Below are 27,467 nucleotides of genomic sequence, written 5' to 3' on the forward strand. Positions count from 1 at the left end.
GCTTCCCCTAGCCGACGGCGTCGAGACCGCCCCGTAAACTTTCTCTCTTTCACGCTATCCCGTTGACATCTTACTCTTTATTCCTATCTGTCTTTAATAAAGTCATCTTCTTTCATTCATTTTCTAACATTTTAGTTATTTTTTTCTAGCTTATATTAGTAACTTAACGTATGTTATGTAAGTCCATTTATATAAAACCTTATGTAACTGCATTTTAAAGCACCAAAAAATCATTGGTTAGAAAAAAAGAAAAAGAAAAAAAAAAAAAAAGTTTGTTAGTTGCAATAATATTATGCGTGTTTATGCGTAGGAGTACGGTTTTTGAGTTGGTTGGTTGATTGATAGTATTGCTTCAGGTGAGAATAAGAGGCTAAGTTTATATGGGATCTTCGAGCAATGGCGGTGTGCCGCCGGGGTTTCGGTTTCACCCTACGGATGAAGAGTTGTTACACTATTACCTTAAGAAGAAAATCAGCTTTCAAAAGTTTGATATGGAGGTTATTCGTGAGGTTGATTTGAACAAGATGGAGCCTTGGGAACTTCAAGGTAAATTTACTCTGTATTAAATATACTCGCTTCAAGTTCTTTCTGTTTTGACTTAATTTTTTTTCGGGATATAATCACTATCCAAATATGAAGAGTATTTAGAAACGAAGAAATTATTTTCTTTTCTTAAATGAAGTATTAGTGTATTACCCAATAACACCTAAATGTTTTTACTTTTTTTTTTTTACAAATATATTATATCCCTTTTTTTTTTTCCTAGGGTTTTAAGAGGGTTGCAGGGATCTTTAAATTAGTTGTACAACTTTGCATAAATCTTTTTTTTTTTACCATTACTAACCATCTTAAATGTTAAATTTCAGAGTTCATATTCCTTCATTATAGTCATGCACCTAGATCCAGGATGTCACTTAATGTTCAATTGTTCATAAATATAATGATCTGATAATAATAAGTGTAAAGTAGGGAATTTAATGAATTGAAAGAAATTTTTGAATTTTAAAAGGACTAATGTACAATACTAACAATAGTATTTCTGTACATTCGGCCAATTGTAAAGTGTAACTTTTAACCAAGTGTTTTTTTTTTTTTTTTTTTTTTTTTTTTTTTTTTTGAAACAACTTTTAACCAATTCTGAATAAGTTATAACTTTTTATTATTTTATTTTATTTATATATTTTTAAAGAACTTATAACCTTTCTTTCAAAAAAAAAAAAAAAAAAAAAAAAAAAAAAAAAAAAAGAACTTATAACCTGGTTTAGGGTAAGTAGGTAACCATAAATATAATCGATTAAAATTTTTATTATAAAACGTAATACGGTATTATGTTTATGATTGATTTTATGAGGTCAATTTCTTGTAAGAAAAAGTAAGTTCTCTAAAAAATTATTCACAAAGAAATAAGAAAAGATAATGAAATTTATAGCAAACACAGTACAAATTTACATTTGATAGATGTTAGCAATCAATGTAAAATTCGATCTTAAAATATATGAGTGCTTTAAGTTTGATGTCAACCTAAGTTATCTATAATACACTTTTAATTATATTAGCTTTTATTCTTTTATAAATTTTAATCAAAGTAAAGATATGAACATACATGTTATTTAAAAATAAAGTATGCATTGCGTGCATTTAGATCTAGTAATGTATTTATGTATATATGTGTACAAGGGCTTCTTACTCTTATTTATTAGTTTTTTTTTTTTTTTTTTTAAACCTCTTATTTAGTTAAAGTTACTAAATACTAATTAAATCAACTACTTCTACACATTTGTAATAATCTTCTCACAATATTACCCGTGTTACAGCTTATCATGCATGAATCACACATAGGGTAATACTTATATCTGATTAGATGAATGCATGTTGATCAATGTAATTTATGAATAATAACTTAGATTAAATTTTATTTAGGTTCTTACTTGCAATCATAAAAATTGTATGTACTTATTATTATATTTTCCGATAAAAGTTTTGAGGTGTATATAATTTGTATTAGGTTGTTGGATATTTGAAGACTAAATATTGAATTAAATTGAATTGGATCAATTCATCCACTTTTCTTTTTTATTAAAAAAACAAAGTATTTCATTTTCGAAATTCTATTTAGTAAATAATACGATGAATTTATTTTTGTAAATAGATTTTGTATGCAATCATTATACTCCTATGATCGATTTACTTTCATACTTCATTTTAAGGTTTTAACTCATGTGATAAATGTATTTAGTCCAACATGTATGGGATGGCCTGGTATTTTGGTTAATTGACTAAACATTAAATTCCTTTCTTAATCTTTGTGCACGATCCTTAAATATCACTCAATTAAATTTACTCTTTTTAAATCTAAGGACTAAGGGAGTATGTACATATTACAAACATGTATTCTCTTGGACGTACTTAGTAGTGCTACTTCTAATTCCGTTCATCAACAAGGGTAAAAAACTAACCAATGCATGTTCAATTTAACCTTCTTTGGTTATAGATGTCATTTTACCGTCATAGGTCAAATTCTTGCAAAATAATAATGCATAAATTGTATTAATCCTAACATAAACAATAAGTAAATTTATTAGAAACAAAATTGACAAATCTTAACCAAAAAAAAAAAAAAAGGTGTTTCTAATTTGGTGCTTATGCCATATTAGAGGTGTTTAGTAATTGCATCATTGCATGTATGTACCACATAGACCAAATGACTCATCATCGAGTGTGATCAAAAAGTTTAAATTTCCTAAACTCTATGACAGTGCACCTCTGAAATTTCATTGGTTCGCCCCCATTTTGGGGCACATAATCAGCTCATATTCTTGACCTAGCTAGTCTATGTATGATTGAAGGTCAAAGTGAAAATTAAACTTTGTGCTGATTCCTAACAATCAAATATATGTATCAAAACATATTCATCAAAAGGTTTTCATACTAACATTTTTTATTAATTTAAAAAATACACAAGAAGTTAGAACAGTCTTCTTTCAAGACTATTGTATTGTATAATAAATTAACGTGTACGTTTAAACATGTTGATTATTGACAGAGAGGTGTAGGATAGGATCAACTCCGCAAAATGAATGGTACTTCTTCAGCCATAAGGATAGGAAATACCCAACAGGATCAAGGACTAACCGAGCAACGAATGCCGGGTTTTGGAAGGCCACAGGGAGAGACAAATGCATTAGAAACAGCTTCAAGAAGATTGGTATGCGTAAAACTCTGGTTTTCTATCGAGGAAGAGCTCCTCATGGTCAAAAAACTGATTGGATCATGCATGAATATCGCTTAGAAGATACTGATGATCCTCAAGCTAATGGTGTAAGTATTAATCCTACTTTTTTATTTATTATTTTTCTTAATTATACCCTTTAGATTAACATTTATGTGCTTATAATTTGGATGAATATATTTGATCTATGACAAAATCATCTATGATGTGCTTGCATGCTAATAATAGATACTCCGAAATTATCTAGGCTCACAAAAGATTGGTATACTAACTATATATGAAGTGTTAATTAAGGGCACGTTCGATAAAAGTAGTTTAATCATTTTAGTATGTTACTCTTGTTATTTCCAAAATAAATAAAGCTACTTCAACTCTATGATCGCTTTTAATACAACCTAAACCTCTAAAATCTACATTTGTAGTTTTGTTCGTGGCTTGATTAAATATGCATTTGTAAGGTGCATTCTCAAGCTAAGCTTCAATTGTGAGTTTTTGTGTTACATTATGAACTTATCATAAAACATAATCCTCCGTTGTATGAAGGAAGAAAAAAAAAAGTATTTGTGATACAACAGATAATACCTTAAAAAAAATGTATTTCATCCGTGTTTTTTTTTTAATTGACGTGTTTCATTAATTATTTTTGTTAATGCAGAATAACCATCAACACCTTTAATTTTCATAAGCAAAAATTATATATTATGATAGAATTTATTAAGAACGATTCTAACAAAATCTCACATGAATATGTTTTCGTTACATATAATTTACAAAAACGGTCAAAAGAGGGATGTTGAATAATGTAAAAGTCAAAGCAAAACAAGTAAAAAGGAACGGAAAAAGTATATGTTATGTGATTAAAATTATTTTTAATACATGTTCAGGAAGATGGATGGGTTATATGTAGAGTATTCAAGAAGAAAAACTTGTTCAAGATCGGAGGAGAACAAGGAGGAGGGACAACCACAAGCGCCACCTCCGATCAGCTACTATGCAACCCCACGGGATCAAGCAGCGCGAACCAATCACGTCACTTCATCCCTAGGGATCACACCAACAATAATCCTCAATACCCTCATCACCTCCTCCTACGCAATGACCCTCAAGCAACCTCAACCTTTGACTTATACATGAATAAACCCGACTTAGGGCTTCATAGCTACTCCCACCCACACCAAATAGCAACCCTAACTCCTCCTGACTACGCGACTCATCCCCACCATCTCTACCAAGCAAGCGAGGGTGGTGGTCCTACCTCCCTCGAGGTAGGACCATGTGAACCTTCTGACCCTCATCATCCAGGGATCAACGAGTGGGCTATGCTTGACCGCGTCGTAGGCCACCAACAAGATGAACACCATGGTGAGCAGCAGGCTAATGCTAATGCTAATGCTAATGACTTGACTTCTACTGTGCTTGAAATGAATCAACAACATCAGCAACAACAACAACTTTCATTACGTGGGGAAATGGATTTCTGGGGCTATACCAAGTGAATTTTTTGCATTATTTTTTTTTTTTTTTTTTTTTGGGATTTTATTCAATTAGATTTGACATGTAATGTATAAAATTTAATTTCCATGCATGAATAATGCATGCACAAATTAAGTTTAATTTAATTTGTTTGCATATAATACTTCATACTATTACTATTACTATTACTATTATTGTTTGTTGCATGTATACAATTGAATTGGTTCATGTTGCATCATTATTGATTATGATAATGTGTGTATAAGCTTGAATTCAAATTGTGATTGTTTTATATTTACTTATTAATATTCATTTACTTAACTGCCTGCTCTTTCCTTTTATTTTTCTTGATTACTTGTTCTTGTATGTGTCGTCTCCCACGTTATCTTTGTCGCGAACGACAATATATTACTATATACACAAATATATGTTTACTACTATATACACAAATCGAATTAATAATTTTTGGAATTTTAACTTTCACGCGAACCTAATTTAGTCATGTATCTTTCACAGCAGCAGTTAGAAACCTTTAAAAAAGAGCTTGCTCTTGTGTAGATCAAGAGGGAAAGCAAGTCAGTCAGGTTGATTTTAAGTCGGGTTTGGTTTATTCTCTAGATGTCAAGTTCTAATACTACAATTCAAGATTTCAAGCTCATTGCAACTATGGTTAGTAAAGCAGCAAAGCCACCCTGCCTCAAGGACAAGGCATCATACAGATGGCACCCGGCAATCCGGCATCCTCAGCTGCTGATTCGGCTTCTCTGCCCAAATTATACAGTGCAGATAGTTTCAATTGCACAAAAGACAATAAAAGCTTCTTGTTTTATTTACCATGCCCATACTAGTGGCCACAATTTCCGTCAAGTAACCAACAATTAGACTCTGAAGATTCGATCAAGCACCGGTTATTAGCCTAAACAGTCTAATAAATGCATGCAAGAACTTTTGGTATTGTTCACTTAGCTTATGCAGGACATGCACTCATACCTGAATTAATACCTCAACGCGATTCAGGATACAATAAGAGCATCAACGATGAACAATTGCATCCTTCTGTGAAACAAAAGTCAAGAAAAGCCGTCTCTTCATGAGGACCTTAGACATTGGCCTCAGCTCATACAGATACCTTGTTTCCCCTGTTTCAGCAATGGCCACTAGATGTCATTGTGTGTGTGTTTCGTTCGCAGCCATTACTTCAGCATCCAACATATAAACTCATGTCCCAAAGGTTCAGATATTTTATAAACTCCGTGATTAATTAATCATATATTGTTGGTCTCAAGTCTACTACATACTACTTGATAGAGAAAGACGGTAAAGCCTGTCACATTTTCATGCCTAAACCAAAGAAGAATTAAATATAAATCACACCACACTGCAACAAAAACCTTTCTAGAAGACTGGAAGCGAGAAGATAATTTGGAAGAGTTGCATTAGCCTTTCTTTTGACTGTAGTACCTCGTTCAGATCATCAGATTAGACCAAGTTCGATGACACAATACAGTACATAAAACTATTTCAGAATACAATCATAAGAGGATTTCACGTTGCACCAAAAAAGGTTGGTGCTACTGCTCATCATCTTATATTATTAACTATTACTCGTTTGAGGATGAGTAAAAGTGGGATATCCAACCCGGAGATATATAGAAACTACTTACAGCGGCAGCATCAGAAAGGTCTTAGAGTTCACCGCAGTCATATTTTTGGGGTTTTTGCAGGTCTCGGAAAAAAACAAACAGGATTACGATGCACAGGAATCTCAGCAGCAAAGATGGTTTTTCAACTATCAATAAACCTGTGAAGTAAGTTTGGGTGGATAAGAGTACTACTCGCTTCCTCCTTTCCTTCAAATAGTCATCCAGAGCTTCCATAGCCTTCTGTGCTGACAAATGCATAACACTCTCATTCAAATCAGCAGCGCGTATCTTCTTTGATAAACATCTAGCAAGAACAACTGCATCTTCCAAAGCTGCAGACCCACCCTGCCCTAAGAAAGGGCCCATAACATGCCAAGCATCCCCAGCTACTGTTACAGTTTCTTTGCGTAATCCTGAAAGTAAATTCCATGGGGCTCGATATCTCAATCGTGTGCATGACAAAGTGCTTAAGTCAGCGTTCTCTATCATCTCCACGGTATCCTTAGGTAAACCCGTTGTTTTGCTTAAAGTAAATTGTTTGATGGAAGCAGGATCCTTTGGCATATCAGCATCTGCTCAAAAACAGATTAGTTGTAAATTCCCAATCTGATTAAAAAGAACATAATGTATTATTCCTGAAAAAAAGGATGTGGTTATAGGGGTAAGAAACATTAAAATGAGTTAGTTGAGGTTGTAGACTACATAAACGTGAACGAAGGACAATGATGACTAAACTACCTAGTATTACACTTCACTTAGAATTGTTCCATCCATGTTAAAGTGTTGAACATACCAAAAGGTTACAGTACTTTATAAAGAAAGAGGTCATGTAAAATCTAGGATTACCTTCATACAATTCTAATCAATGTTGCTTACACACCAATAATCGATAGTCACTGATGTTTCAAGAAGTCGTATATAACAAGAGTTGGTTTCTCCAGAGAACCAAAGCATAAGCTAGACCATTAAATTGACCAAAATTCTTTATTTCACTCTATAAACATAATTCCCTTCATATATATTCAAATTTGATAACTCCAGAACCAGCTTAACTCCAAGCTACTTGTAAATAAAAAGTTTCCTTAAACAAATATTACGTTCCTCTTTGTGAACCAAAAATTTCCAAACAGGAACCATGGTGAATTACGGCATGTTAGGTCAGGTAATCAGTACTTCATGATAACCCAACCATTGACATCTCTTGTATGATAGGTTTAGAACTATGACATTATATCAGGAAGGTCCTCCATCAATTATATTATACATTCAATGATGAAATAGGTGAAATTATACCTTTTAGTGCCCAACGCAGAGAAACATACCAGTACACTGTCTTATCATCAATTGGAACTCTTCCAACTAAATGCTTATTTGCTCTTACCCTCAAGAACTCAGGAGCATAACCATGACCATCTGGATATCGAGTCAGGCCTCTGACTGAACATGTGGAGTAAAGCCGAGTAGGCTTTAAGCCAATGTAATTAGCAATGACTGAGTTTGCTCCATCACAGCCAATCAACACCTGCAAGTTGAATTTGTAAGTGTATGATTATTCAAGTGTAAATCTATATTTGAAATGTAATTAATGTTTATTCCACAATACCAATGCTAGTAAATAGATAAAATATTGGGATGTCTATCACGCATTGGAGAAGTAAATAACAGCAACTGTAGTACCTTAGCCCTGATTAAGCTCCCGTCAAGGAGTTGAAGAACTGCATATGAACTTGATCTTTCAACATTTATAGATACAACTTGGCAGCCAAAACGTATAGTCTCTTGTGGTAGCGCATTTGCTAAGGCTTCAATGAGATCACTTCTTCTTATACAACGAGCTTCCCCTTCACTGTAAAATGCCCAAATTCAGACTGTCATTGTTTTCCAATGTACTTTAAGAAACTATAAGCTTTTCCACAATATAATCCCATTCACAATTCAATCTAGCATTTTTCACTAGAACCTCTATATTCCTTAAAGCTCCATAACTAAAATTATCGAATGTGCATCATGTGACACACTAACATAAGTACATAACACGAGTAAACAAATCTGCATCTTAACAACATTTAAAGACAATCTTAGTATAGTATGATAAAGAGATGCCTGCAGTGCTGCTGCCAGTTAGACAAAATCGAAATAATTGTAATGATTACCACAAAAGAAACCTTCGTTCCACACCAGTCTCAGCCTGAAGATCAACTGCACTGTAGGATACTGAAGGATGTTAGCTAGACAGAAACAAAAACACTGAAAGTAAACAAATTCGAGTAATTTAGATGTCATGCAGCTAATTTGAATTTCGGGTTGTACTTATGAAGTGCAATAGCAGTTGTTCGAAGACTGGAGTCAAGACCAAGCTGGTGGAGGGCACGCCAGCCATTAGGCAAAACACCAATAGCAGCTCCTGTCGCTCGCAGTGTATCGGACCTCTCTAACACTACACTCTTAATACCTTTCCTGCATAAGCAGCAGACATGTTTCAGTAGCAACTTTCCTTCTTAATACTATTTAATCTTTCAACCATCCTTAACTCACTTCTGAAAAACATCATATTTCTTGCTTCTTTAAGGTATGTTAGTTTTTATCACCATTGTACTACAAATATAAAAGTTGTCATCTTTACTGGATACTAACCAAATTAGATCAACTTGGTAACATTCCCAACAGCATGCAATCATGGAATTGGTAATGAAATTGTGCATAAATAAATGAAAAAAATTGTATGTCAATACCAATGGTAATATGAGGTCATCTCAATACCCTCATTTTTCTTCATTACCATCCATTACCATTTGCAACATCGTATTGAGTGGTAATAAAAATTCACATATATGGGGATAGAGTTCTATTACCTAGACATGTTAATTCCTGACCGACCCGATTCCAAATACGAGTTACTAAGAGAGAACCTAAACCCGATCCAACCAACCCAACTCAACCAAAACTACCTGAAATCGACCCGATTTGACCCATTTATCATATATTGTAATGACCCAAACGATCTAAACCACTCGAATCAAACGAGCCGAAATTTAATTTACCTGTGGAGAGCAAGAGCAGTAGCTAAACCACCAATTCCACCACCAACAATCACTATATCTATCTCTTCCATCACTGCCATCAGCCCTCCTCTTTCTTTTATTTATTTTCTTTTTGGGATAAAATGGGACTAAAGCTCAGAATAAAAAGGCAGAGCTGTTACCAAAAGTCCAAAATGGCAAGCTTAGTATAGAGAAATAAGGGGATATCAATGAGACACTTCAATAATTGTGAATTTGTGATGTTGATTGGCTAACTACTGGGTAAGTTTTTATCCTTTAATCTATGTGAAGACTACCTTTTTCTCTCTTCGTGCAAGATTTGAACCTTAACCTCAAGAATGAATCCCAAATTATAAAATTACTGTGGTACAATAACAGTACATGTAAAAATATTGTATAATACTTCGCTCTAGGTAGTACCCGAGTCATGTTGTGTTTTCACATTATATTACTCGGTATAAACTACCTCATTCATATTATGTGCAACAAAGATCTTGTCCCGGACTCCTGGGCAAAATTGATGACATGAAAAGCTTAAGAGTTAAGATAAGACTCTGAAAAGTGGACAAAATTGAGACATAGAAAAGTAGGAATCCTTGAACTCACGTTTTCAACTCACGTTTTCTGACTAAAACAATTTTACTATACAAGAAAAGTCTACACATACTCCTCCCAACCGCATGCAAAATCAACTAGAACTGCACTGTGTGCACCAGCCTCAACACTTTGCAACTCGGGGCTGGTTTAGGTTCAACAAGCCCTAAAAGCTAATGATATTGAACCCTGAACAAAAAGGGAAGGCCAATCTTTCTGTATTAGAGTGCAATTAGCCATAAAATTATCAAGCAATTTCTGGTTAATCATGATATTGCAGAAGGAATAAGCAATTAGCCATAAAATTATCAAGCAATTTCTGGTTAATCATGATATTGCAGAAGGGACAAGTCATTTGCTCAAAGGGTTCATAAACTTGCAGAATTAGTTAAGAAATATATACTGTAGTAACCTAAAGCTGTTATTAACATCAGATTTCAGATCAAAAGAAAGATACTTCCACTACAGTCTACATACAAAAAAGTAGAAGCTCCTTAACCTTTAGTACTAATTCCAAAGCTCGAAAATTATAGATTTATTTATTTATTTTTGGATTTAGTTACGGTAAGGAAGGCAAATAATTTTCGAGCTATGGAATTAGTACTGGCTCAAAACCATGCTCCTCAAAAAACCACCAACAATGAAGTCAAAATATGTCATGTCGTCTCAAGACCTTTGGAGAAACATGCTTCAGTCTTGGAATTCTTGACAAGTTTTACCAATTACCATATACGTCTATTTCAGGCGCGGTAGTCTTGACAAAATCCGCCATCTTCCCATCAACCCTGGCATTGCGAAAGAATTCTGCTAATTCTGTATCATCTTCATCCCCTTCCTCATACTCAAGCAATACATTGGTAAGCGAATGCTGCCAACAATTAATAGCCAGAGACTTCCAGCAACCACATTTTTTCTTGCCTTTTAATGGCTTCTCATATGTAAACTGAAAAGCAAAAGAAAAGTTAATAACCGCCAACAATAGCTTCTAACAATCATTTCTATTCTGAGAGGGAGAGGTTTCTTTAATTTGGATCAGCAATGATTACAATTCTCAAATAGAATGTGTTCCTGAAAGAGATACTAAGAATGAACAACATACTCCGTATATATTGCACATAAACAATTACTAATTACAAAGCCTGTGCGTACTTATTCCAGCAGGGCAGAAGTAATTTTCATGCCTCTCGACATGGGTTTGGCCTAATACAACCTGAGGCTCATTACAGGTACAGCTAATATCAAACTGAGCACAAGCCGAGCTTCAAAGAACCAATATAGATGAGACAAAGATCTAACACACCACACACAATGTCATAAACAATCTAACAATCTGTAGATGTATACCATCATAAAACAGTACAAATAACAATCTAGCATAGAAAGTTCAAACAAGATGCTTAACTCCCCTCTTGTAAAGATTAACTCGACAATTACTTCAAAAAAAAAAATCAAGTGCAGCCGCAATCACATATTCACTCTATAACCTTGAGATATTCTCAAATATCAATATATTGAACTACCACAACGTGACAATTTAAATACAATTTTTTTATTGAAGGCCTCTTTGCTTACCCTAAAAAAAAAAAAGATTTTTTTTTTTTTTTTTTTTTTTAAAAAAAATTCCGTCTTGATTGTAGCCCAGTTCTTCCAAATCCATCACGTTGAGAAAAGCACATCCCCAGCTATCAAAATGAGACATAAACCAATTTTTTAGACCATAACAGGTATAGCACCTAGCTAAATACTTGAGCATTCCCCATATCCACACCCCTTTAGCTGAATGAAAACAAAAGAATTTATGATAGCATTTCCAATCCTTCACTACCAACTACAACAAAGCCTTTAGGGTCGGCTAACATGAATTGACATAAGGAGCCTTTCGACAAAGAATAAAGGACATGACAAGATAACCAGTTGAAAAGGTTAGAAAAAAGGTGTGTGAAGTGAGGAAAAGACATAACATCAAAGTAAAATTAAGATAGTTTTAGAAGAGTACCAAGAATAAAAAATAAAAATAAAGGAGTGGTTAAAATGTGTAAATAAAAACATAATGATTTATGAAAACTTTAGCAAAGGAAATCAATAAAGTTTATAAAACACGAATTGAGTAATATAACAAAAGTATTTCCTATCCTCCAAGGATATAAAATTGGAAAATATTCCAAAAGTGAAGTTATCCTACACCAATAAGAATCAATTTAGACTAGATTACTTGTGACACATCAGAGTAACAATAGCACATAGCCAATGTCATTCCACACTCAAGGGTAATACATTCATCGATATCTCTCATAAGTCGCAATGTAGCCTCCAACTTTGAAGAATTTATAGCAAATATCGATGATACATTAACTAATTGTGAACAGATTCTAAAGTGGCATGAGAGTTTAATTATCTAAGTATTTGTACAATATACAACCTTCCTGGTTCCTACTCTATGTTAAATTGTTATTTAGTGACAATTATGTACCAATTAATCTTGATTACCCAGGGACTTGCTTATTTGACTAGATTATCAGATAATTCAATTGCATTTATAAGTATAACAAGATGCATTAAATTAAGTTTTGCACTTGCACATGCAAGTCCAGGGATCATTGCTTGACACAAACCTTCTTGCAACTCCTAGATTTCTCCGCTTTTGCTAGCACTTCCTTCCCTAACCCACAATGCACATTCAAAGAGGGTGCAATTCACAAGAAGATAGATACTTAACATGTCAGCACTGACACATCATTAACAGTTATCTACAAGGACAAAATTTAAGCCTAAATATAAGCACAGAGGACTGTCTACCATCAAAAGGGGAAAAAAAAAAAAGTGAGGTCCCAGATATTACTTTCCCATCACATAATATTTGAAATTGAGAGGTTTATAATAAACTACTATGTATCTATGATTAATTATTTTTTTATCATGTGGAGAGGTAACACCAAAAATAACTTGGCCTATATCCCTTCGAAAACATGTCCTTTACAGGTAATCATTAAAATCAAGACTAGCCCTTCAAATTGAATATTGTTCTATAAACAATAGTAACTTTTGAAAAGAGTATGAATCCAAAGTCTCCATGACCAGGATGGAATTCAACCCAAACCATACTCGAAGAATGCTCCTACTAATTAAGTTGTGTAATAAATTCACAAACACTAATCATTCCATAAAAATTAATGCAGAATTCAAGGCCAGGGTACTCTGCTGGTCTGCTTAACAAGAAGAATTAAGTGAGCAACAAGCAACTTAGAGCTGCAGCTGTATGAAAACTACGTAAATTGATATTGGTGCCAATATGTGGGTTAATAAGAATGAAAGATAGAAAGCCAAACCACTAGTAGACAGAAACAAGTGGACAAAAAGAAACAAAGAAAAGAGAAAATTACAGATTACAGGACAAAATTAAAAGAGACCACATTTTTTCATTGTTGATGTATGTTGTATATAGTATCCAAATATATACCTACCTTATATAACTTAACAATTTCATCATCGAAATTGCATACACGTAGAGTCTCTGAGCAGGGAGCAAGCCACAGGAGACACTTGACTAAATCAACAGGAGTATGTTTCAATCTAGCATAATCTGCACCATAATCTGCATGAGTGCAGATTTATTGTCAAAATACAATACAACTATACTAGAAGATACTTATTGACGATTAATTAAAAGAGCGTGACTAAATGTTAACCGAAAAAAAAAAAAAAAAAAAAACTACAAAGATATTATCCAACATCACTACCGGCTCATATTTAATGTTACCCTATAGTTTTAGTAGATAGCCAAGGTTAGCTACAATAACCTCACAATCAAGACATAATAAAAACTCAACCTCATGCAAGGACACGTGAAGAATAGCTATTGGAAGATTAAAACAGCATGTGACCACATCTAATAGTTATCTTCAAATGCAATTGAACGAGTGAAGTAAAAGTTTACTCAGAATTATTCCCTAATTTTTGCTATAAATCAGTTTTTTCCATAATCCTTAAGCCTTTCTTTTACCTTTTGGTAATCTCTGCAATTACTTTTCTCTCAAACCATGCATTATTACACTAAGCCAACAATACATACTATCTAGTACAAAGTTATAGAATACCATGAATCACTGACAGCTGAATCTCAACCATCAAATGCTTGACACCATACAGTGGAGGGCGGAATTTCAGTCTCAAATGTTCTGGGATTACGGCATCCTTCATCAGCACAAACAAAAGCACACCCCCATGAAAAAAATAAAATAGAATAATTAGAATCATGGATATGTAGAAGAATCATGTAGTAGCTAGTAGGAAACAAATCAGCTAAAGCAGATGACTTATGTCCTCGGTAAAGGATTATGAGAGAACTAATTACATGAATCATTGGTTACCTGAATAGTTGCGAGATGGAGTGAGAAATCTTCAGTGTGACTAAACTTTGCAATTAATTTGATGAGTCCAAGATACCACTTTTCAGTCTGGAAGCCAGCTCTTAGGCCAACGACAGCAAATTTCAACTTCAGAGCTGGACCCTTGGACACCAAAGATATGGCATCTTCTCCCCAGTAAGTGAACGATTTTAGATTAGGAGTATGAATTTTAACTTTTACCAAGTCCCTACAGTTGTCAATAGACAGGTGTGCAAGGCGTTCACTTGAAATCTCAACATATTCCAAATAATGACACTTGGTTAAACACAATTTTTCAAGGACAGGAAGGTTTTCTAAATAGGAACTCAAGTCATGATCATCCAATTGAACACAATTCAGGTGCAAACTCTTCAGATTTTTACAGCCTGATACGTCTATTTCACAAAATTGCTCACTGAGACAACCATCATACCAATAATTGAAATTCAAAAGGCTTGGTAAACTTATTTTAATCACTTCCAAATCAACTTCTTGGAGAAAAACATCCACCTTCTGTAGTTTGGGAGTAAGATTAGAGATTTCAAGTCTTGTCAACCCACGGCAATTTCTTAAGTAGAAACTTTCTAGATTAATGCAAATTCCAAGTATAATCTCCATAACCTTCTCATCCAAAAAAACATCATCAAACTGTAACTCCTGTAAAGAAGGCAACTGTGTACACATAAAAGAGGATAAATTCAGCTCACAATTATTCAATTCCAATTTTACAATTGAATTCGCACCAAGTACACACCCAGGCAAAATATATCGAATACCTTCTGACTTGGCTATTTTCAATTCCAGATATTTGACACTGCATCCAACAGCACAATCAAGCCAATGATCCACACGAGACTTCAACTCCGACCCAAAACCAGGCACATAAAGCTTAAGCTGCTCTAACCCCGTAACCAAACCCAAAGCTCGATCAAGAAAGTTGTAATAGTTCTTCCTCATCCTAAAAATTGTCTCCCCCTTGGTGTTAAAGGCAATATCCCTATGATAACGAGACAGTCTTTCCACGGTCAACGAGCTATCAAGATACATTTCACTGAAATCCAACTTACGTAATCCAGCCCAAACCATCCGCCAACTGCTGGACAAAATGCTTGTTTGGACAGCATACTTAGTTGGCAAAAATGAAAGTATATGGTGCTTAAGGGGTTCCGGTAACTCGGTGATTCGATCATAACTCATTCCTAAATCAATCTTCTTCTCCATTTTAACCTAATAACATAATCGTATGAACTAAGAATTTTCCAATTTACACATTCAATTATAATCAATAACTTATAATGTATGCCTTAAATATCATATTATCATACTTATACATGTCATATATGAATAATTGTGCAAGAATGACAAACAATTATAGAATGACTGAATTAAATCAACAATATGAATGGAAATTGAAAAAAGAAAAAAAAAAAAAAACAACATGATCTTAGGGAATTACCTGAGTTATTGGAGAAGATGGGATGCAAAACCCTAATTAGTAAATTTTCCAATATATTTGGTTAAGCGGGAAATTTAACGAAATTTGAAATTAGGGAACTTTAAGTTTTAACTCATCAAGTGAATGAACCTCGTACCACCATGGAAGACCCAAATCCTCGAGCTTTAAGCCTCTGTTTTCATGGAGTTTGTTGAGAAATGGTGGCTTGCATTAACAAGTGTAATTGTGTGAAGTAAATGGGCTGACCGGGTGACCACTAATCAGTAGTTATGCATTATAGTGTTTAAAGGTTACTTTGTTAGAGTTACAGGGGTTATTTCGCCAGTATTAAAGGGCCATTTAATTAGTGTTAAAGGGGTTATTCAGTCGGTGTTTTATGGGTTAATTACATAATACATACGTAGTATAAGAATTTGTGATCATACCGTACTATGAGGTGTCAAGAAATGGTCTTACCGACCCAATCCAAAACCTATCCAAAAATAACCAAATGCATATTCGATTTGTATAGATACAATAATTTAACATGTCACAAATTTAAAATAAACTCGACTCGACCTTACTAAACCCAAACCAGACACTTAAATTGAAACCTCAATAATTGGGTACCCTACAAATAGTTAGGACTATTAGGACTGGAAATTCAATTTTAAGTTTGGATTTGGCTCAAGTCCAATCCAAATTTATTATTTATACTGTTATACATCTTATTTGATCCATTTTAAATTTCTATGAAGTAATTTATAATTGGATATCTATAACCCAATGTAAAATCCTTTTTTTTTTTTTTTTTTCCACTGGGGCCCAAGGGCTTATCTATCTGTAAAAAAAATAAAGGATTTCATTAGAAAAAAAGGAGATAAAAGAAAAAGAGAGAGAGAAAAGAAACAGTAATGCCAAGCAGAGCTGAGTTGCCCACAGCAGCCAAGCTTGAGCTCAGCGTAATTCTACTCATCCGTCCAAAGAAATGCACTAAATCGTTAAAGTGATGCTCATTAGATGCAGTCCATGCAGATCACGTCGCCACGAAGCAGCCAAAATTGAAATATAAAACCGATGGAGCAGAAGAAAGACTAAGAATACCTACACAACAGTTGCTTACAACAATTTACATAACCAGTCTTTGGAGTTCAGACAGAAACAGTGTTACATCCAAGTATCCAACAGAAGAAATTCAAAATCCATTTACAGAAGCAACAACAAAAAAGACTTGATAGTTCTCACTTCTCAGACAACAGCCAGTTACACAGAAATTACGTGACTTCAAGAAAATAGCCTTAGAGTTTCCCGCAATCATATCTTGTGTGACTTGATGGATCCCGGAACATAACAGATATGATTAAAATGCACAGGAATCTCACCAAAATAGAGGAATTTTCGACTAACAATAAACCTCTAAGGTAGGTTAAAAGTGATAAGAGAACAACTCGCTGTCTCCTTTCCTTCAAATATTCATCCAAAGCTTCTATAGCCTTCTGTGCTGATAAAGGCATTCTACTCCCGTTCAGATCATCACCTATCTTCTTTGATATACATCTAGCTAGTACAATTGCATCTTCTAAAGCTGCAGACCCTCCCTGCCCAAGGAAAGGACCCATAACATGCCAAGCATCCCCAGCTACTGTCACAGTTTCTCTACGGAAGTTACCAGAAAGTAAATTCCATGGGGCTCGATACCTCAATCGTGTGAGTGACAAAGAGTTTAAGTCACTGTTCTCTATCATGTCAACAATATCCTTTGAAAAACCAGCTGTTATGTCTATGATCATCAGTCTGATGGATTCAGAGTCTTTCGGCATCTCAGCATCTACACAAAAAAGATGACTGATTTTTATTTTTTACAATCTGATAAATAAAGAGAATGATGTGATTTCAAGGAGAACGAAAGGAGAGAATCAATGAGATAAGGTTGTAAACTTCAAGATGTGGTTTCCATTCCATGCTGAACAAAAGACCATGCCAACAATACATAACACTTCACAGAATCATGTACAATCTAAGCAAAATTCTCAATAATTAGTCCGAAGAAATTTTTATTGACGTAACAAAACATAGGAAACAATTAAGAGCTGGTTTTTCCAGATTCCACAGCGTCTTAGTTAGATCACTTAAGGCAAATCAAGCAATAAACCTATACATCAGATCACTCCAAGAAAGAAGTAAATCAGAAAATCCTCAAAACAAATAATACATTCCAATTTGTAAAACAAGAGCTCTAAACTACAAAACCAACACAAAGTAGGACACAAATTATCAGAGAAGCAGAGAATTTAATGAGCACATATATTTTATGACTGTTCGCCTTCTTATAATGATAGGACTAAATCTAAGAAAATAAGCATTGAAATACATAATGCATAACAAAATAGTTTCGATATTACATTATTACCTCCTTGAGTCCATTGTAAAACGACAAACCAGTAAACTGTTTTTTCATCAATTGGAATTCTTCCAACTAAATACTTATCTTTTCTTACTCTCAAGAATTCAGGAGCAAAACCATGGCCAATTGGATAAAAAGTAAGGCCCCTGACTGCGCATGAGGTGAAAGGCCGAGTAGGTTTTAAGCCAATGTAATCTGCAATGACTGAGTTTGCTCCATCACAACCAATCAACACCTGAAAGTCCATTTTGTAAACATGCAGTTAATTGGGTGCAAACATATAGTTAAAAGAAAGGACTATTCCACATTACACCACATACATGCTTAAAATAAAGTGGAGGTGAGGGGCAAAAGAGCCAAAATCAATCTGGAATCAACAATCCAAAGCAAGACAACAAAACTCACTATCTTCGTTGAATCCTAAGATATGTTACTTAAAACCCTTCATTCCAATCGAGTATCCTTATTAACTACACACCCCAACATGTGTGCATGTGACAATAGAATTTTGACCCAATACTACATAAAACCTTCAGAAGAAACCTAACAACTGTTAACACCATGCACTAGCATAAGCCATGAAGCCTAATACTCTACAGTTCTCTTTTAAGGCATTAGGATACACAAAACCTTACCTAGGGATAACAAAGTGGATGTTCCAATCATACCTTTGATCTGAAATGCAATGACTATCCATATTGTACAGTCATTAAAAATAAAAAATAAAAAAATAAAAAAAAAAAAAAAAAAAAAAAAAAAAAAAAAACTATTAGGCTCTAAAGATTGGCTAATTATGTACTCCGTAGTCCATATCAGTTTTTCAGCTTGCCGAACTAAAACTTGTTGAGTTCTTAAGGATCATGAGCCAATATAAAGTCAATACAACCTGTGCAAAAGCTACAAAGGCCAGTAAAAGGCATATATCACTGATATAAATATAATGCTGCATCAACCGTAACCTTGTATGCAATATCAAAATCGAATACATTTCTGCAATGTACCTATGTGCGATTTTTTCTGCAATGATGACCGCCACTGCAGTATATATATAACTATCTTAAAGCCTCTAAAACACTTGGAGAAGTACATCAGTATTGAAATACCTTAGCTTTAATCAAGCTCCCGTCATGGAGTTGAAGCATAGCATATGAAGTAGAACTTTCCACATTCATAGATACAACTTGGCAGCCAAAACGTATTGTCTCCATTGGTAGTGCATTGGCTAGAGCTTCGATGAGATCATTTCTCTTCAAGCAACGAGCCTCCCCTTCACTGTAATAAAACACTAAAACCCATTTTTAGAATTGTTTTCATTTTCTAGAGTAAGCTTAAGCATTTATGAACTTTTCCAAGATCTAATGTAAGCTACATGATCCAATTTGAAGGGCATAATATTCAACATTTTCAATAGCACATTAGCACTTCACTTTAAAGTTCTTCCAGTTTTCTATTCCAAACCATGGCATATGTAGGTTAGTGTCACACTGTTAGGGCCTTCAGTTGAAGATAAGATGCCAACTTTTCAAGGATTTCTTAACATTTGATGCTTACTTGACCCATATAATATAATGGCCTTAATGGGTCTTAAATCTTAAATTAACCTTACAATCTAACCTATTTGATTAATTAGGATAGTCGTGTTAGTAAGAAACAATGTGTTTTGTTAGGCTATATGATTCCTATTCAGAACAAACATATTTCTCCAATATGTCTTCGGTATTTAAGTTAACAATATTAGATATTACAAGTTCTCTAACGAATGCAGATCATGGAAATGCAAATATAGTGAGAAACAGAGGAAAATATCAATTGAGTGTAAATTGTTGTAGTGATTGTGTCAATGACCATAAAAGTAAACAGCAAAAGCTGTCAGTGCACGGCTCATTTGATCCAGAATCAAGATACTCGCAAAAAACAAAAAGAACTAAAGCTTTGGAAGTTGGACACAAACTCTCAAGATTACCTCAAAATAGTTTCTCGTTCCACACCCTTGTCAACCCAAACATCAAGTGCCCTGTAAGACACTTAAGGATGTTAGACAGAACCAAAAGCACTGAACATACAATTAAGAAATAAGAAATTATTACATATGTCCTAATGTGTTAGAGTGCAGCTTTTCTGTACTACAATCAAATCATCACCTTTGAAATGTAATAGCAGTTGATCGAAGACTGGAGTCAAGACCAAGCTGATGTAAGGCACGCCAGCCATTTGGGAAAACACCGATAGCAGCTCCTGTCACTCGCAGTGTATCTGACCTCTCCAACACCACACTCTTTATACCTTTCCTGCAGACATTATGTGTCAGTGACAGCTTTTCTATTTATAGCATTTAATCTTTCAGCCATCCTTAACACTCTTCTTTAAATCATGAAATATACTGGTTGCTTTACTTCACTAGTGAGCTACTAACTAAAAAGCAAGAAAATGACTGTGTCCCTGAATCACAGCATTCATCCAAGCAGAATAAAAGCTAAATTTGATCCTATGTAACAACACGAATCGCCAAGAATCACCAAATTTCATTACGAACCAGTTAAATACATAACAAGAAACTCCTAGTTGATCCCTAGATTCCAATCACATAATTTTCTTTTCTAAAACTACCTCTTATCAATCAGGTAAATCCCATAATACCTCCAACCATACTGCCCAAATACAAAAAATATTGCCTAGAATCGAAACCCCGGTCCCTAACAGTGTGTTTGGATAACATTAGAGGAAGGAAAAGAAGGGGAGAGAGGAGAAGAGGAGGGGAGGGAAAGGGAGGGGAGAGAAGAATGGTGAGTTTTCCTTCCAAATCTCTCCATTGTTGGAGGGATCATTTTCCAACAATTTAATCCCTCCATTTCTCTCCCCTCCAATTCCCTTACTTCCTCATTTGTTATCCAAATGAAAGATATCACATCTCTCCATTTCTCTCCCCTTCTTTTCCTTCCATTTCCTTCTATCCAAACACACCGTAAGAGTGTTTTATCATTCCTCATCGAATCCTAATTTTTCGAAAAGACAGGGAAAACTACCATTAAAATGCAAGAAAACAATAAATTGGACCTGTGAAGAGCAAGAGCAGTAGCTAAGCCACAAATCCCTCCACCAACAATCACTATCTCTATCTCCTCCACCGCCGCCGCCATCACCACTTAACCTCTCTTTCTCACTCTTTCTCTTTACAACACCATATGATATCTGGCTAAATCATGAGAATAACTATGCTACCATAACATAAATATTATATAACCTATAGTTTATAGCAACTTGCATTTCTACCTCCAATATTAAAATCCCCAGAAACCTTGATAAGTTTGAAACGTCATCCCTGATCTAATCAACATTCTGTATAAATCACTTTACAGAATTCCTTTATTAACAAACCCATTAAAAATTTAAGATGCCATTTAAAGATTTGATTTTTTTTCTTATATATGTAATTCCAAAAGAACCCCTTTTTAATTGGATTCATTTGTATCAGAAAAATACAGAAGCAAGCAAGATTGCAAGAAACCCCATTAAAATAAGCATATAGACAAAAAGTTATTAACAGTAGAATAAAAGTGGGATGGTGAAAATGAGTTTCAATTGAGAAAAAGGCAGATGAATAGATGATACCTTTGATGAGGAGAAGCAGTAATCCATTGAAATCAATAACAATGACATAGTCCCACACTTTGACACTCCCACTGCAAATCACAGGCAAAACTGCCATTTAAATTCCCTTTGATTGTAACTTTTAAATTGTAACCAAGCTAAGCTTAATTTAGTTGAAAGAAGCGCATCTTTCGAGAATTCTAACTACTACGTATTAGGTTGTAGGCTTGGAGCTGGGTTTAATCTTTGCTAGTGACAATTTTGGGATGAAATTTCGATTATGTTCTCTTCAACTTATTTCAGGTCCTTAATAAATTTTGATTAGACTAGACAAAAAACAATCAGATCAAATCAAATCAGAACTTTTATCATTTACTTATTGCTAAATATTGTTACTAAGGATGTCAGTGGGGCGGGGCGGGGATGGGTCTCGGTTTGGCGGGTGGCGAGGCGGGGATGAGGATGAAAACGATACCCGCCATGGGTGATGGGGCGGGGGTGGATTTTAAGTTGTACCCGCCCCGCCCCACCCGCCCCATCCCCACCTCATACCCACATCTATATACTTTTATATTATTTTATAAAATAACTACGTGAAATAAATATTAATTATAATATTTTGTACTACACTTATATTATAAACAAAAATTTGTGTAATATTAAGAATTTTTTTTAATATTATAATCCGTATTAATTATGTAGGATTGTGTATTTGAGACATGGAAATTTGATGGGTCTTGGGTGGGGATTAGGCGGGTATTTGGTGGGGATTAGGCGGGGATGGATATCCAAGTGGGGGTGGGGCGGGGATGGTTTTAGAGTTGTACCCGCCGAGGCGGGGATGGGGATGAATATTAGACCCGCCGCGGGGATGGGGATGGGGATGGGAAGGCCAACATGCGCCCCGCCCCGCCCCGCCTCATTGACATCCCTAATTGTTACTTGCGAATAATAAAAAATTATGAAAATTACATGTTTGAAAAATGCATAATGAAACGAATCTAACAAGATCCATTTTGATAATGTTTTTCTTTATAGATTTGTATTAAAATACGGTCAAAGTTTAGTCAAATTATTAAATCAAATCATACCAGATCATATAATAAAAATTCAAATCAAATTAGATCTTATTAAAATCAGACCAGATTTCCTTATTCAGGTGAAGAGAACAAGTCCTTCCTTACCTTACACTATTTTCAAATTGTCTATTTCGTTAAGTTGTAAGTGGTTTAAGCCTGGTAAGGCCCTTCATCTTACCTACAAAAAAAAAAAAATTACTACACTAGTTTTCGATTGGTTGTAATACATCGACTTTCTTCAATTGACCGTAAATTTGGATGAGGCATAGAATCATAATCAAAAGTATGTAAAGGTAAAATATGTAAGTAAAAAATTCTTATATATGACTGGCTAGTCATTATAGGGGTTACTTCATTAGTGTAATAGGGGTTACTTGGAGCCTTGTAGGTTATTTCGTTAGTGTTATAGGGTTAATCGATCAGTATTACAGGGTTACTTGATTAGTGCTATAAGAGTTACTTTGTTGTTTTAATGATATGTCTAGCAGACTAGCACTCTAGCCACACACAAGATCAACTATATCACTGTATGTAAGACTAAAGAGTAAAGACTATATGTAAAATTGAGGAGCAATTTCAAAGGCTTTGTTCCGGCCTTTTAATTTTACAAAAGGCCTAATGTGGCATTCATAAACGAAATCCTACATTGAGGCCCATATAATTGAGTCTAGTTTGCTGAGAGTTCTTAACTATATGTCATGTCCTCGCAAACATAAAGTAGTATGTTTTTTTTTTTTTTTGAAGAACAAGACAGAGTATTAGGATAATAAGGGAAGAATATATTTGATAATATTTGTTATGTGATAAGTTAGAATATTTCCTATCCTACTTGCCGTAGGATTAGGAAACCTCCTATGTATAAATATTGTCCTCTGCCAATTAATGAAATCAGAAGCTTCAATTTAGCTTTACATGGTATCAGAGCGGTTTTTTTACGTTCATGGAAAACCAGATTCCTGGCAATATGCAACGCAGACTGACTATCACAATAGAGGGGTATTGCCTTCGGATGATGTACACCCATACTCAATAATAGAGCCTTAAGCAACTTCAATTCATAAGTGATCGCAACCATAGAGCGATACTCGGCCTCTGCAGATGATGTGGAAACCGTGCCTTGCTTCTTAGTCTTCCAGGAAATAAGAGAGTTCCCCAAAAATACCAACCAACCTGTGAGAGAGCGCCGAGTCATAGGGCAAGCTGCCCAATCAGAATCACACCAACCAATCAAAGAAAGCTCACTATCTGAACGAAGTAGTATTCCCTGACCCGGGATACCCTTCAAGTACCTTATTACCCGCAATGCAGCTTCCCAGTGCTCTTGTCGTGGCTCATTCATAAATTGTGACAAAATATGCACAGCATAAGCTAAATCGGGACGAGTAACTGCCAAGTATATAAGACGTCCCACTAATCGACGATACTGCTCAGGGTCATCTAAGACTGCTCCATTTGCACGCCCAAGGTGATGATTTTGAATCATCAGAGTTGGAGCAGGCTTACTACCCAATAAACATGTATCATTAATAATGTCCAGAGCATATTTTCATTGGGAAAGAAATAACCCTTCAGAACTACGGGCAACCTCAATACCAAGAAAATATTTCAGAGCTCCAAGGTCTTTCATAATAAAACAGGAACCAAGATAATCTTTAAAGGCCTTAATTGCAGCGGAATCATTCCCAGAAATTATCAAATCATCAACATAAATCAAGATATTCAAATGTATGGCACCCTTAGTATATGTAAAGAGTGAATAGTCAGAGTATGACTGCAAAAATCCATACCTCTTCAAGGCAGCAACCAATTTGGCAAACCAACATCGAGGTGCTTGCTTTAGGCCGTATAAAGATTTCTTCAGACGACAAACCTTACCAGGAGAATCAGACTTGAATCCTGGAGGGAGCTTCATATATACCTCTTTATTTAAGTCACCATGCAAAAATGCGTTGTGGACGTCCATTTGATGCAGCTCCCAATTCTTAGATGATGCAATTGCCAGAAAAGAACGAACAGTCACCATTTTTGCTACAGAGGCAAAGGTCTCATCATAATCTATCCCTTCAACCTGATGATTGCCGAAGATAACCAAGCGAGCCTTCAGTCTTTCAATACTACCATCGGACTTGTGCTTGATTTTATATACCCACCTACACCCCAAAGCTTTCTTATCTGGGGGAAGGTCTTCCATCACCCATGTACCATTGTCTTCCAAGGCACGTATTTCCTCTTGCATAGCCTTACACCATCCTTCATCTATCATTGCTTCTTTGAAAGAGGTAGGCTCCTTCCCTGCTGTGACAGCTGCAATAAAATTTCGGTGTTTCACAGAAAATTTGTCACAACTAACATAATGTGCTATAGGATACGGCATACCTGAAGGAGGTGTAGATGTAGACTTAGGGGAGACGGGGGAAGGACTTTGCGTGATCATGGTATGAGTGACAAAATCTTTGTGCTTGACGTTTGGAAATTTCTGCCGGAAACCACGGCCCAAATTATCACCGTCTGCCCCTGTATCATGAACTGCGGAACTAGGGTCTGCCCCCCCTGCATTCGGCACCACAGTAGGCATAGCACCCTGCTGCTGCCCCTGTGGCTGCGGCTGCACAGCGGGCACAACAACCTGCTGCTGCTGCTCTGCTGCCTGCTGCTGCGGCTGGGCAGTAGGGACTGCAGCCTGTTGTTGCTGGTCTACTACATGCGGCTGGGCAGTAGGTTGCAAGTCCTCTTCGCTGTCATATACCAGTTCTGAAAAATCGGTACCCATCTCCTGTTCAATACTCTTAGGTACAAAATTGGTAGCCACCGTTGTAACACCCTAGAAATTCCTTTCCTTTAAAAATACCTATTTTACCCTTTAAAATACGATTTAGGAATATCTAAGACATTACCGCCACCGTGAGAACGGCTCAGACAATTATCAAAGACACATAGCGGAAGACTTAACTCAAAACCATTCAAAACGAGTCAGCTTAAAAGCCAACCAAACGAAAGTAAAGTTAAAACCAAAGTCAAACGAAGTCAAATAAGATCAACCTACAACTTGGAACCATTGTAGGCCCTTATCAAAACCAATTAAAATACGAAAACCTTTGTGTTAGTCTCATAAGCATAACATAATATAATATTTGAAAGCAATAAACCACATCTCAACTAATAGAAACTAGCATGATTCGCTCTTCACTCATGCCCCGTCATGAATATGCTTCAACACCTGAAAAGATTATCTCCACTTGCCCCCACTACTCTCCATTAAAAATGGGTCATCATAGGGCCAAGATAAAGACATGACCAAGCACACAAACACACACAGTCAGCAAAGCTGAGTACATAAGCGTAAATAAACACACTAACATGCTTTTACCTATCAACACACACTTACCTCAATGCACCTGTTTACAAGCACACACAACAATTGTAATACCCGAATATTTTATGATTTTATATTTAAAAAATTATTTATTTATTAAATAACTTTTCTAATCTCATATAATTTTTATTTTAAAGTTTGGAAAGTTTTAAAACCCTATTTTAATTAAATAGGACTCTTTTATTAACACCTGGCCTATTAATATTCTTAAACCCTAACAATTATAAATATTTTGTTGCTTCATTATTATTATTATTATTATTATTATTATTATTTTTAATCCAGTTGCCGTAATCTGGCTTCCTCCTCTTATGTTGTGCTTTAATTTGGAACAAGCAATTGCTTAAGCTCCACTAGCAATTAAGCAATGTAATTCTCTTCTTATAACTTCAGGCCTTTGATTATTATCTTATTTCTCCACCAAACCTTTTGTCCTGATAATTACTTACTATATGTAAGTCCACGTATTCCATTTAACATGTCGTTTCGCAAGGAGTGCAATTCATGAGTCGAGAGGCACGTAATGTATTACCCTTCTCTTATATTTCTTTAATTGTTTCCGAAAGGTAATCGCACGAACCTTATATTGGAGTTGTTTGTATTATATATATTTCGTATAGTTATATGTGAATTATATGATTTATTATTTGTAATGGTGTACGTATATATGATTAATTATTATGATATTATGTGATTTGATTGGATTTGAGTTTTGTATTATTTTGTTGTATATATAATTGATCGTACAACTATATTAGGATTTTTAATGTTGTTGCTATAGAGAGTATTGTTCTTGAGGTTTTAGGATTATCAATGAAGATTATTATATTGGGTTGAGATTTGATTAATTTTGGGTACTAGTATTAGCCCTATAAGAGTTGAGATATTTTATGAACCGAATATGTCGTCATATATGAATTGGGAACTTGTGCCAATATTGAGATATTATTTTTTATCATGTGAAAGATTATTTGATCAAGTATGAGATCAAAAGGTTGAGAATTATTATATTTTATTCTTGGTTTGAGGCTCGGCGTTATATACCTTAGTCCTTGGCATGTTGGTAAGAGGATGATAATCATGAGTTAATGAGGTACAATCTTTATTATTTATTTTTCTATGGTCCCCTACAGTGGGAATTGACCCGTATGTGGTCTGGTTTAAGGTATTTTCTAGTTATTGGGAGTATTCAAGTTTTTATACTTGTTGGTTTAATTCGAATT

General features: G+C 34.9%; 4 protein-coding genes across 4 annotated transcripts; 1 reads left to right on the top strand and 3 right to left on the bottom strand.

Moving 5' to 3' along the window:
• Positions 1 to 284: 284 nt before the first annotated feature.
• Positions 285 to 5,137, top strand: LOC145621276 (protein BEARSKIN2-like). The gene is made up of 3 exons (XM_081676022.1): positions 285 to 546; positions 3,044 to 3,318; positions 4,114 to 5,137. Exons 1-3 carry the CDS (start codon positions 381 to 383, stop codon positions 4,723 to 4,725), a joined length of 1,053 nt encoding a protein of 350 aa, XP_081532148.1. The 5' UTR covers positions 285 to 380; the 3' UTR covers positions 4,726 to 5,137.
• Positions 5,138 to 6,059: 922 nt separating this feature from the next.
• Positions 6,060 to 9,548, bottom strand: LOC145620707 (monooxygenase 1-like). The gene is made up of 6 exons (XM_081675414.1): positions 9,387 to 9,548; positions 8,656 to 8,802; positions 8,499 to 8,549; positions 8,023 to 8,191; positions 7,639 to 7,867; positions 6,060 to 6,917 (listed from the first exon to the last, which is right to left on the bottom strand). Exons 1-6 carry the CDS (start codon positions 9,464 to 9,466, stop codon positions 6,388 to 6,390), a joined length of 1,206 nt encoding a protein of 401 aa, XP_081531540.1. The 5' UTR covers positions 9,467 to 9,548; the 3' UTR covers positions 6,060 to 6,387.
• A 644-nt stretch (positions 9,549 to 10,192) lies between these two features.
• LOC145621159 (F-box/LRR-repeat protein At3g60040-like) lies at positions 10,193 to 16,062 on the bottom strand. Its single transcript, XM_081675892.1, has 5 exons — positions 15,822 to 16,062; positions 14,348 to 15,592; positions 14,075 to 14,171; positions 13,442 to 13,572; positions 10,193 to 10,923 (listed from the first exon to the last, which is right to left on the bottom strand). Exons 2-5 carry the CDS (start codon positions 15,584 to 15,586, stop codon positions 10,696 to 10,698), a joined length of 1,695 nt encoding a protein of 564 aa, XP_081532018.1. The 5' UTR covers positions 15,587 to 15,592; positions 15,822 to 16,062; the 3' UTR covers positions 10,193 to 10,695.
• Positions 16,063 to 16,978: 916 nt separating this feature from the next.
• LOC145619473 (monooxygenase 1-like) lies at positions 16,979 to 21,414 on the bottom strand. Its single transcript, XM_081674171.1, has 6 exons — positions 21,259 to 21,414; positions 20,346 to 20,492; positions 20,168 to 20,218; positions 19,308 to 19,476; positions 18,211 to 18,439; positions 16,979 to 17,628 (listed from the first exon to the last, which is right to left on the bottom strand). The coding sequence occupies exons 1-6, from the start codon at positions 21,339 to 21,341 to the stop codon at positions 17,099 to 17,101; spliced, it is 1,209 nt and encodes a 402-aa protein (XP_081530297.1). The 5' UTR covers positions 21,342 to 21,414; the 3' UTR covers positions 16,979 to 17,098.
• Between the last annotated feature and the right edge of the window lie 6,053 nt (positions 21,415 to 27,467).

Source organism: Chenopodium album, chromosome 27, assembly GCF_948465745.1.
Source record: "Chenopodium album chromosome 27, dcCheAlbu1.1, whole genome shotgun sequence".
Lineage (NCBI taxonomy): Eukaryota > Viridiplantae > Streptophyta > Magnoliopsida > Caryophyllales > Amaranthaceae > Chenopodium > Chenopodium album.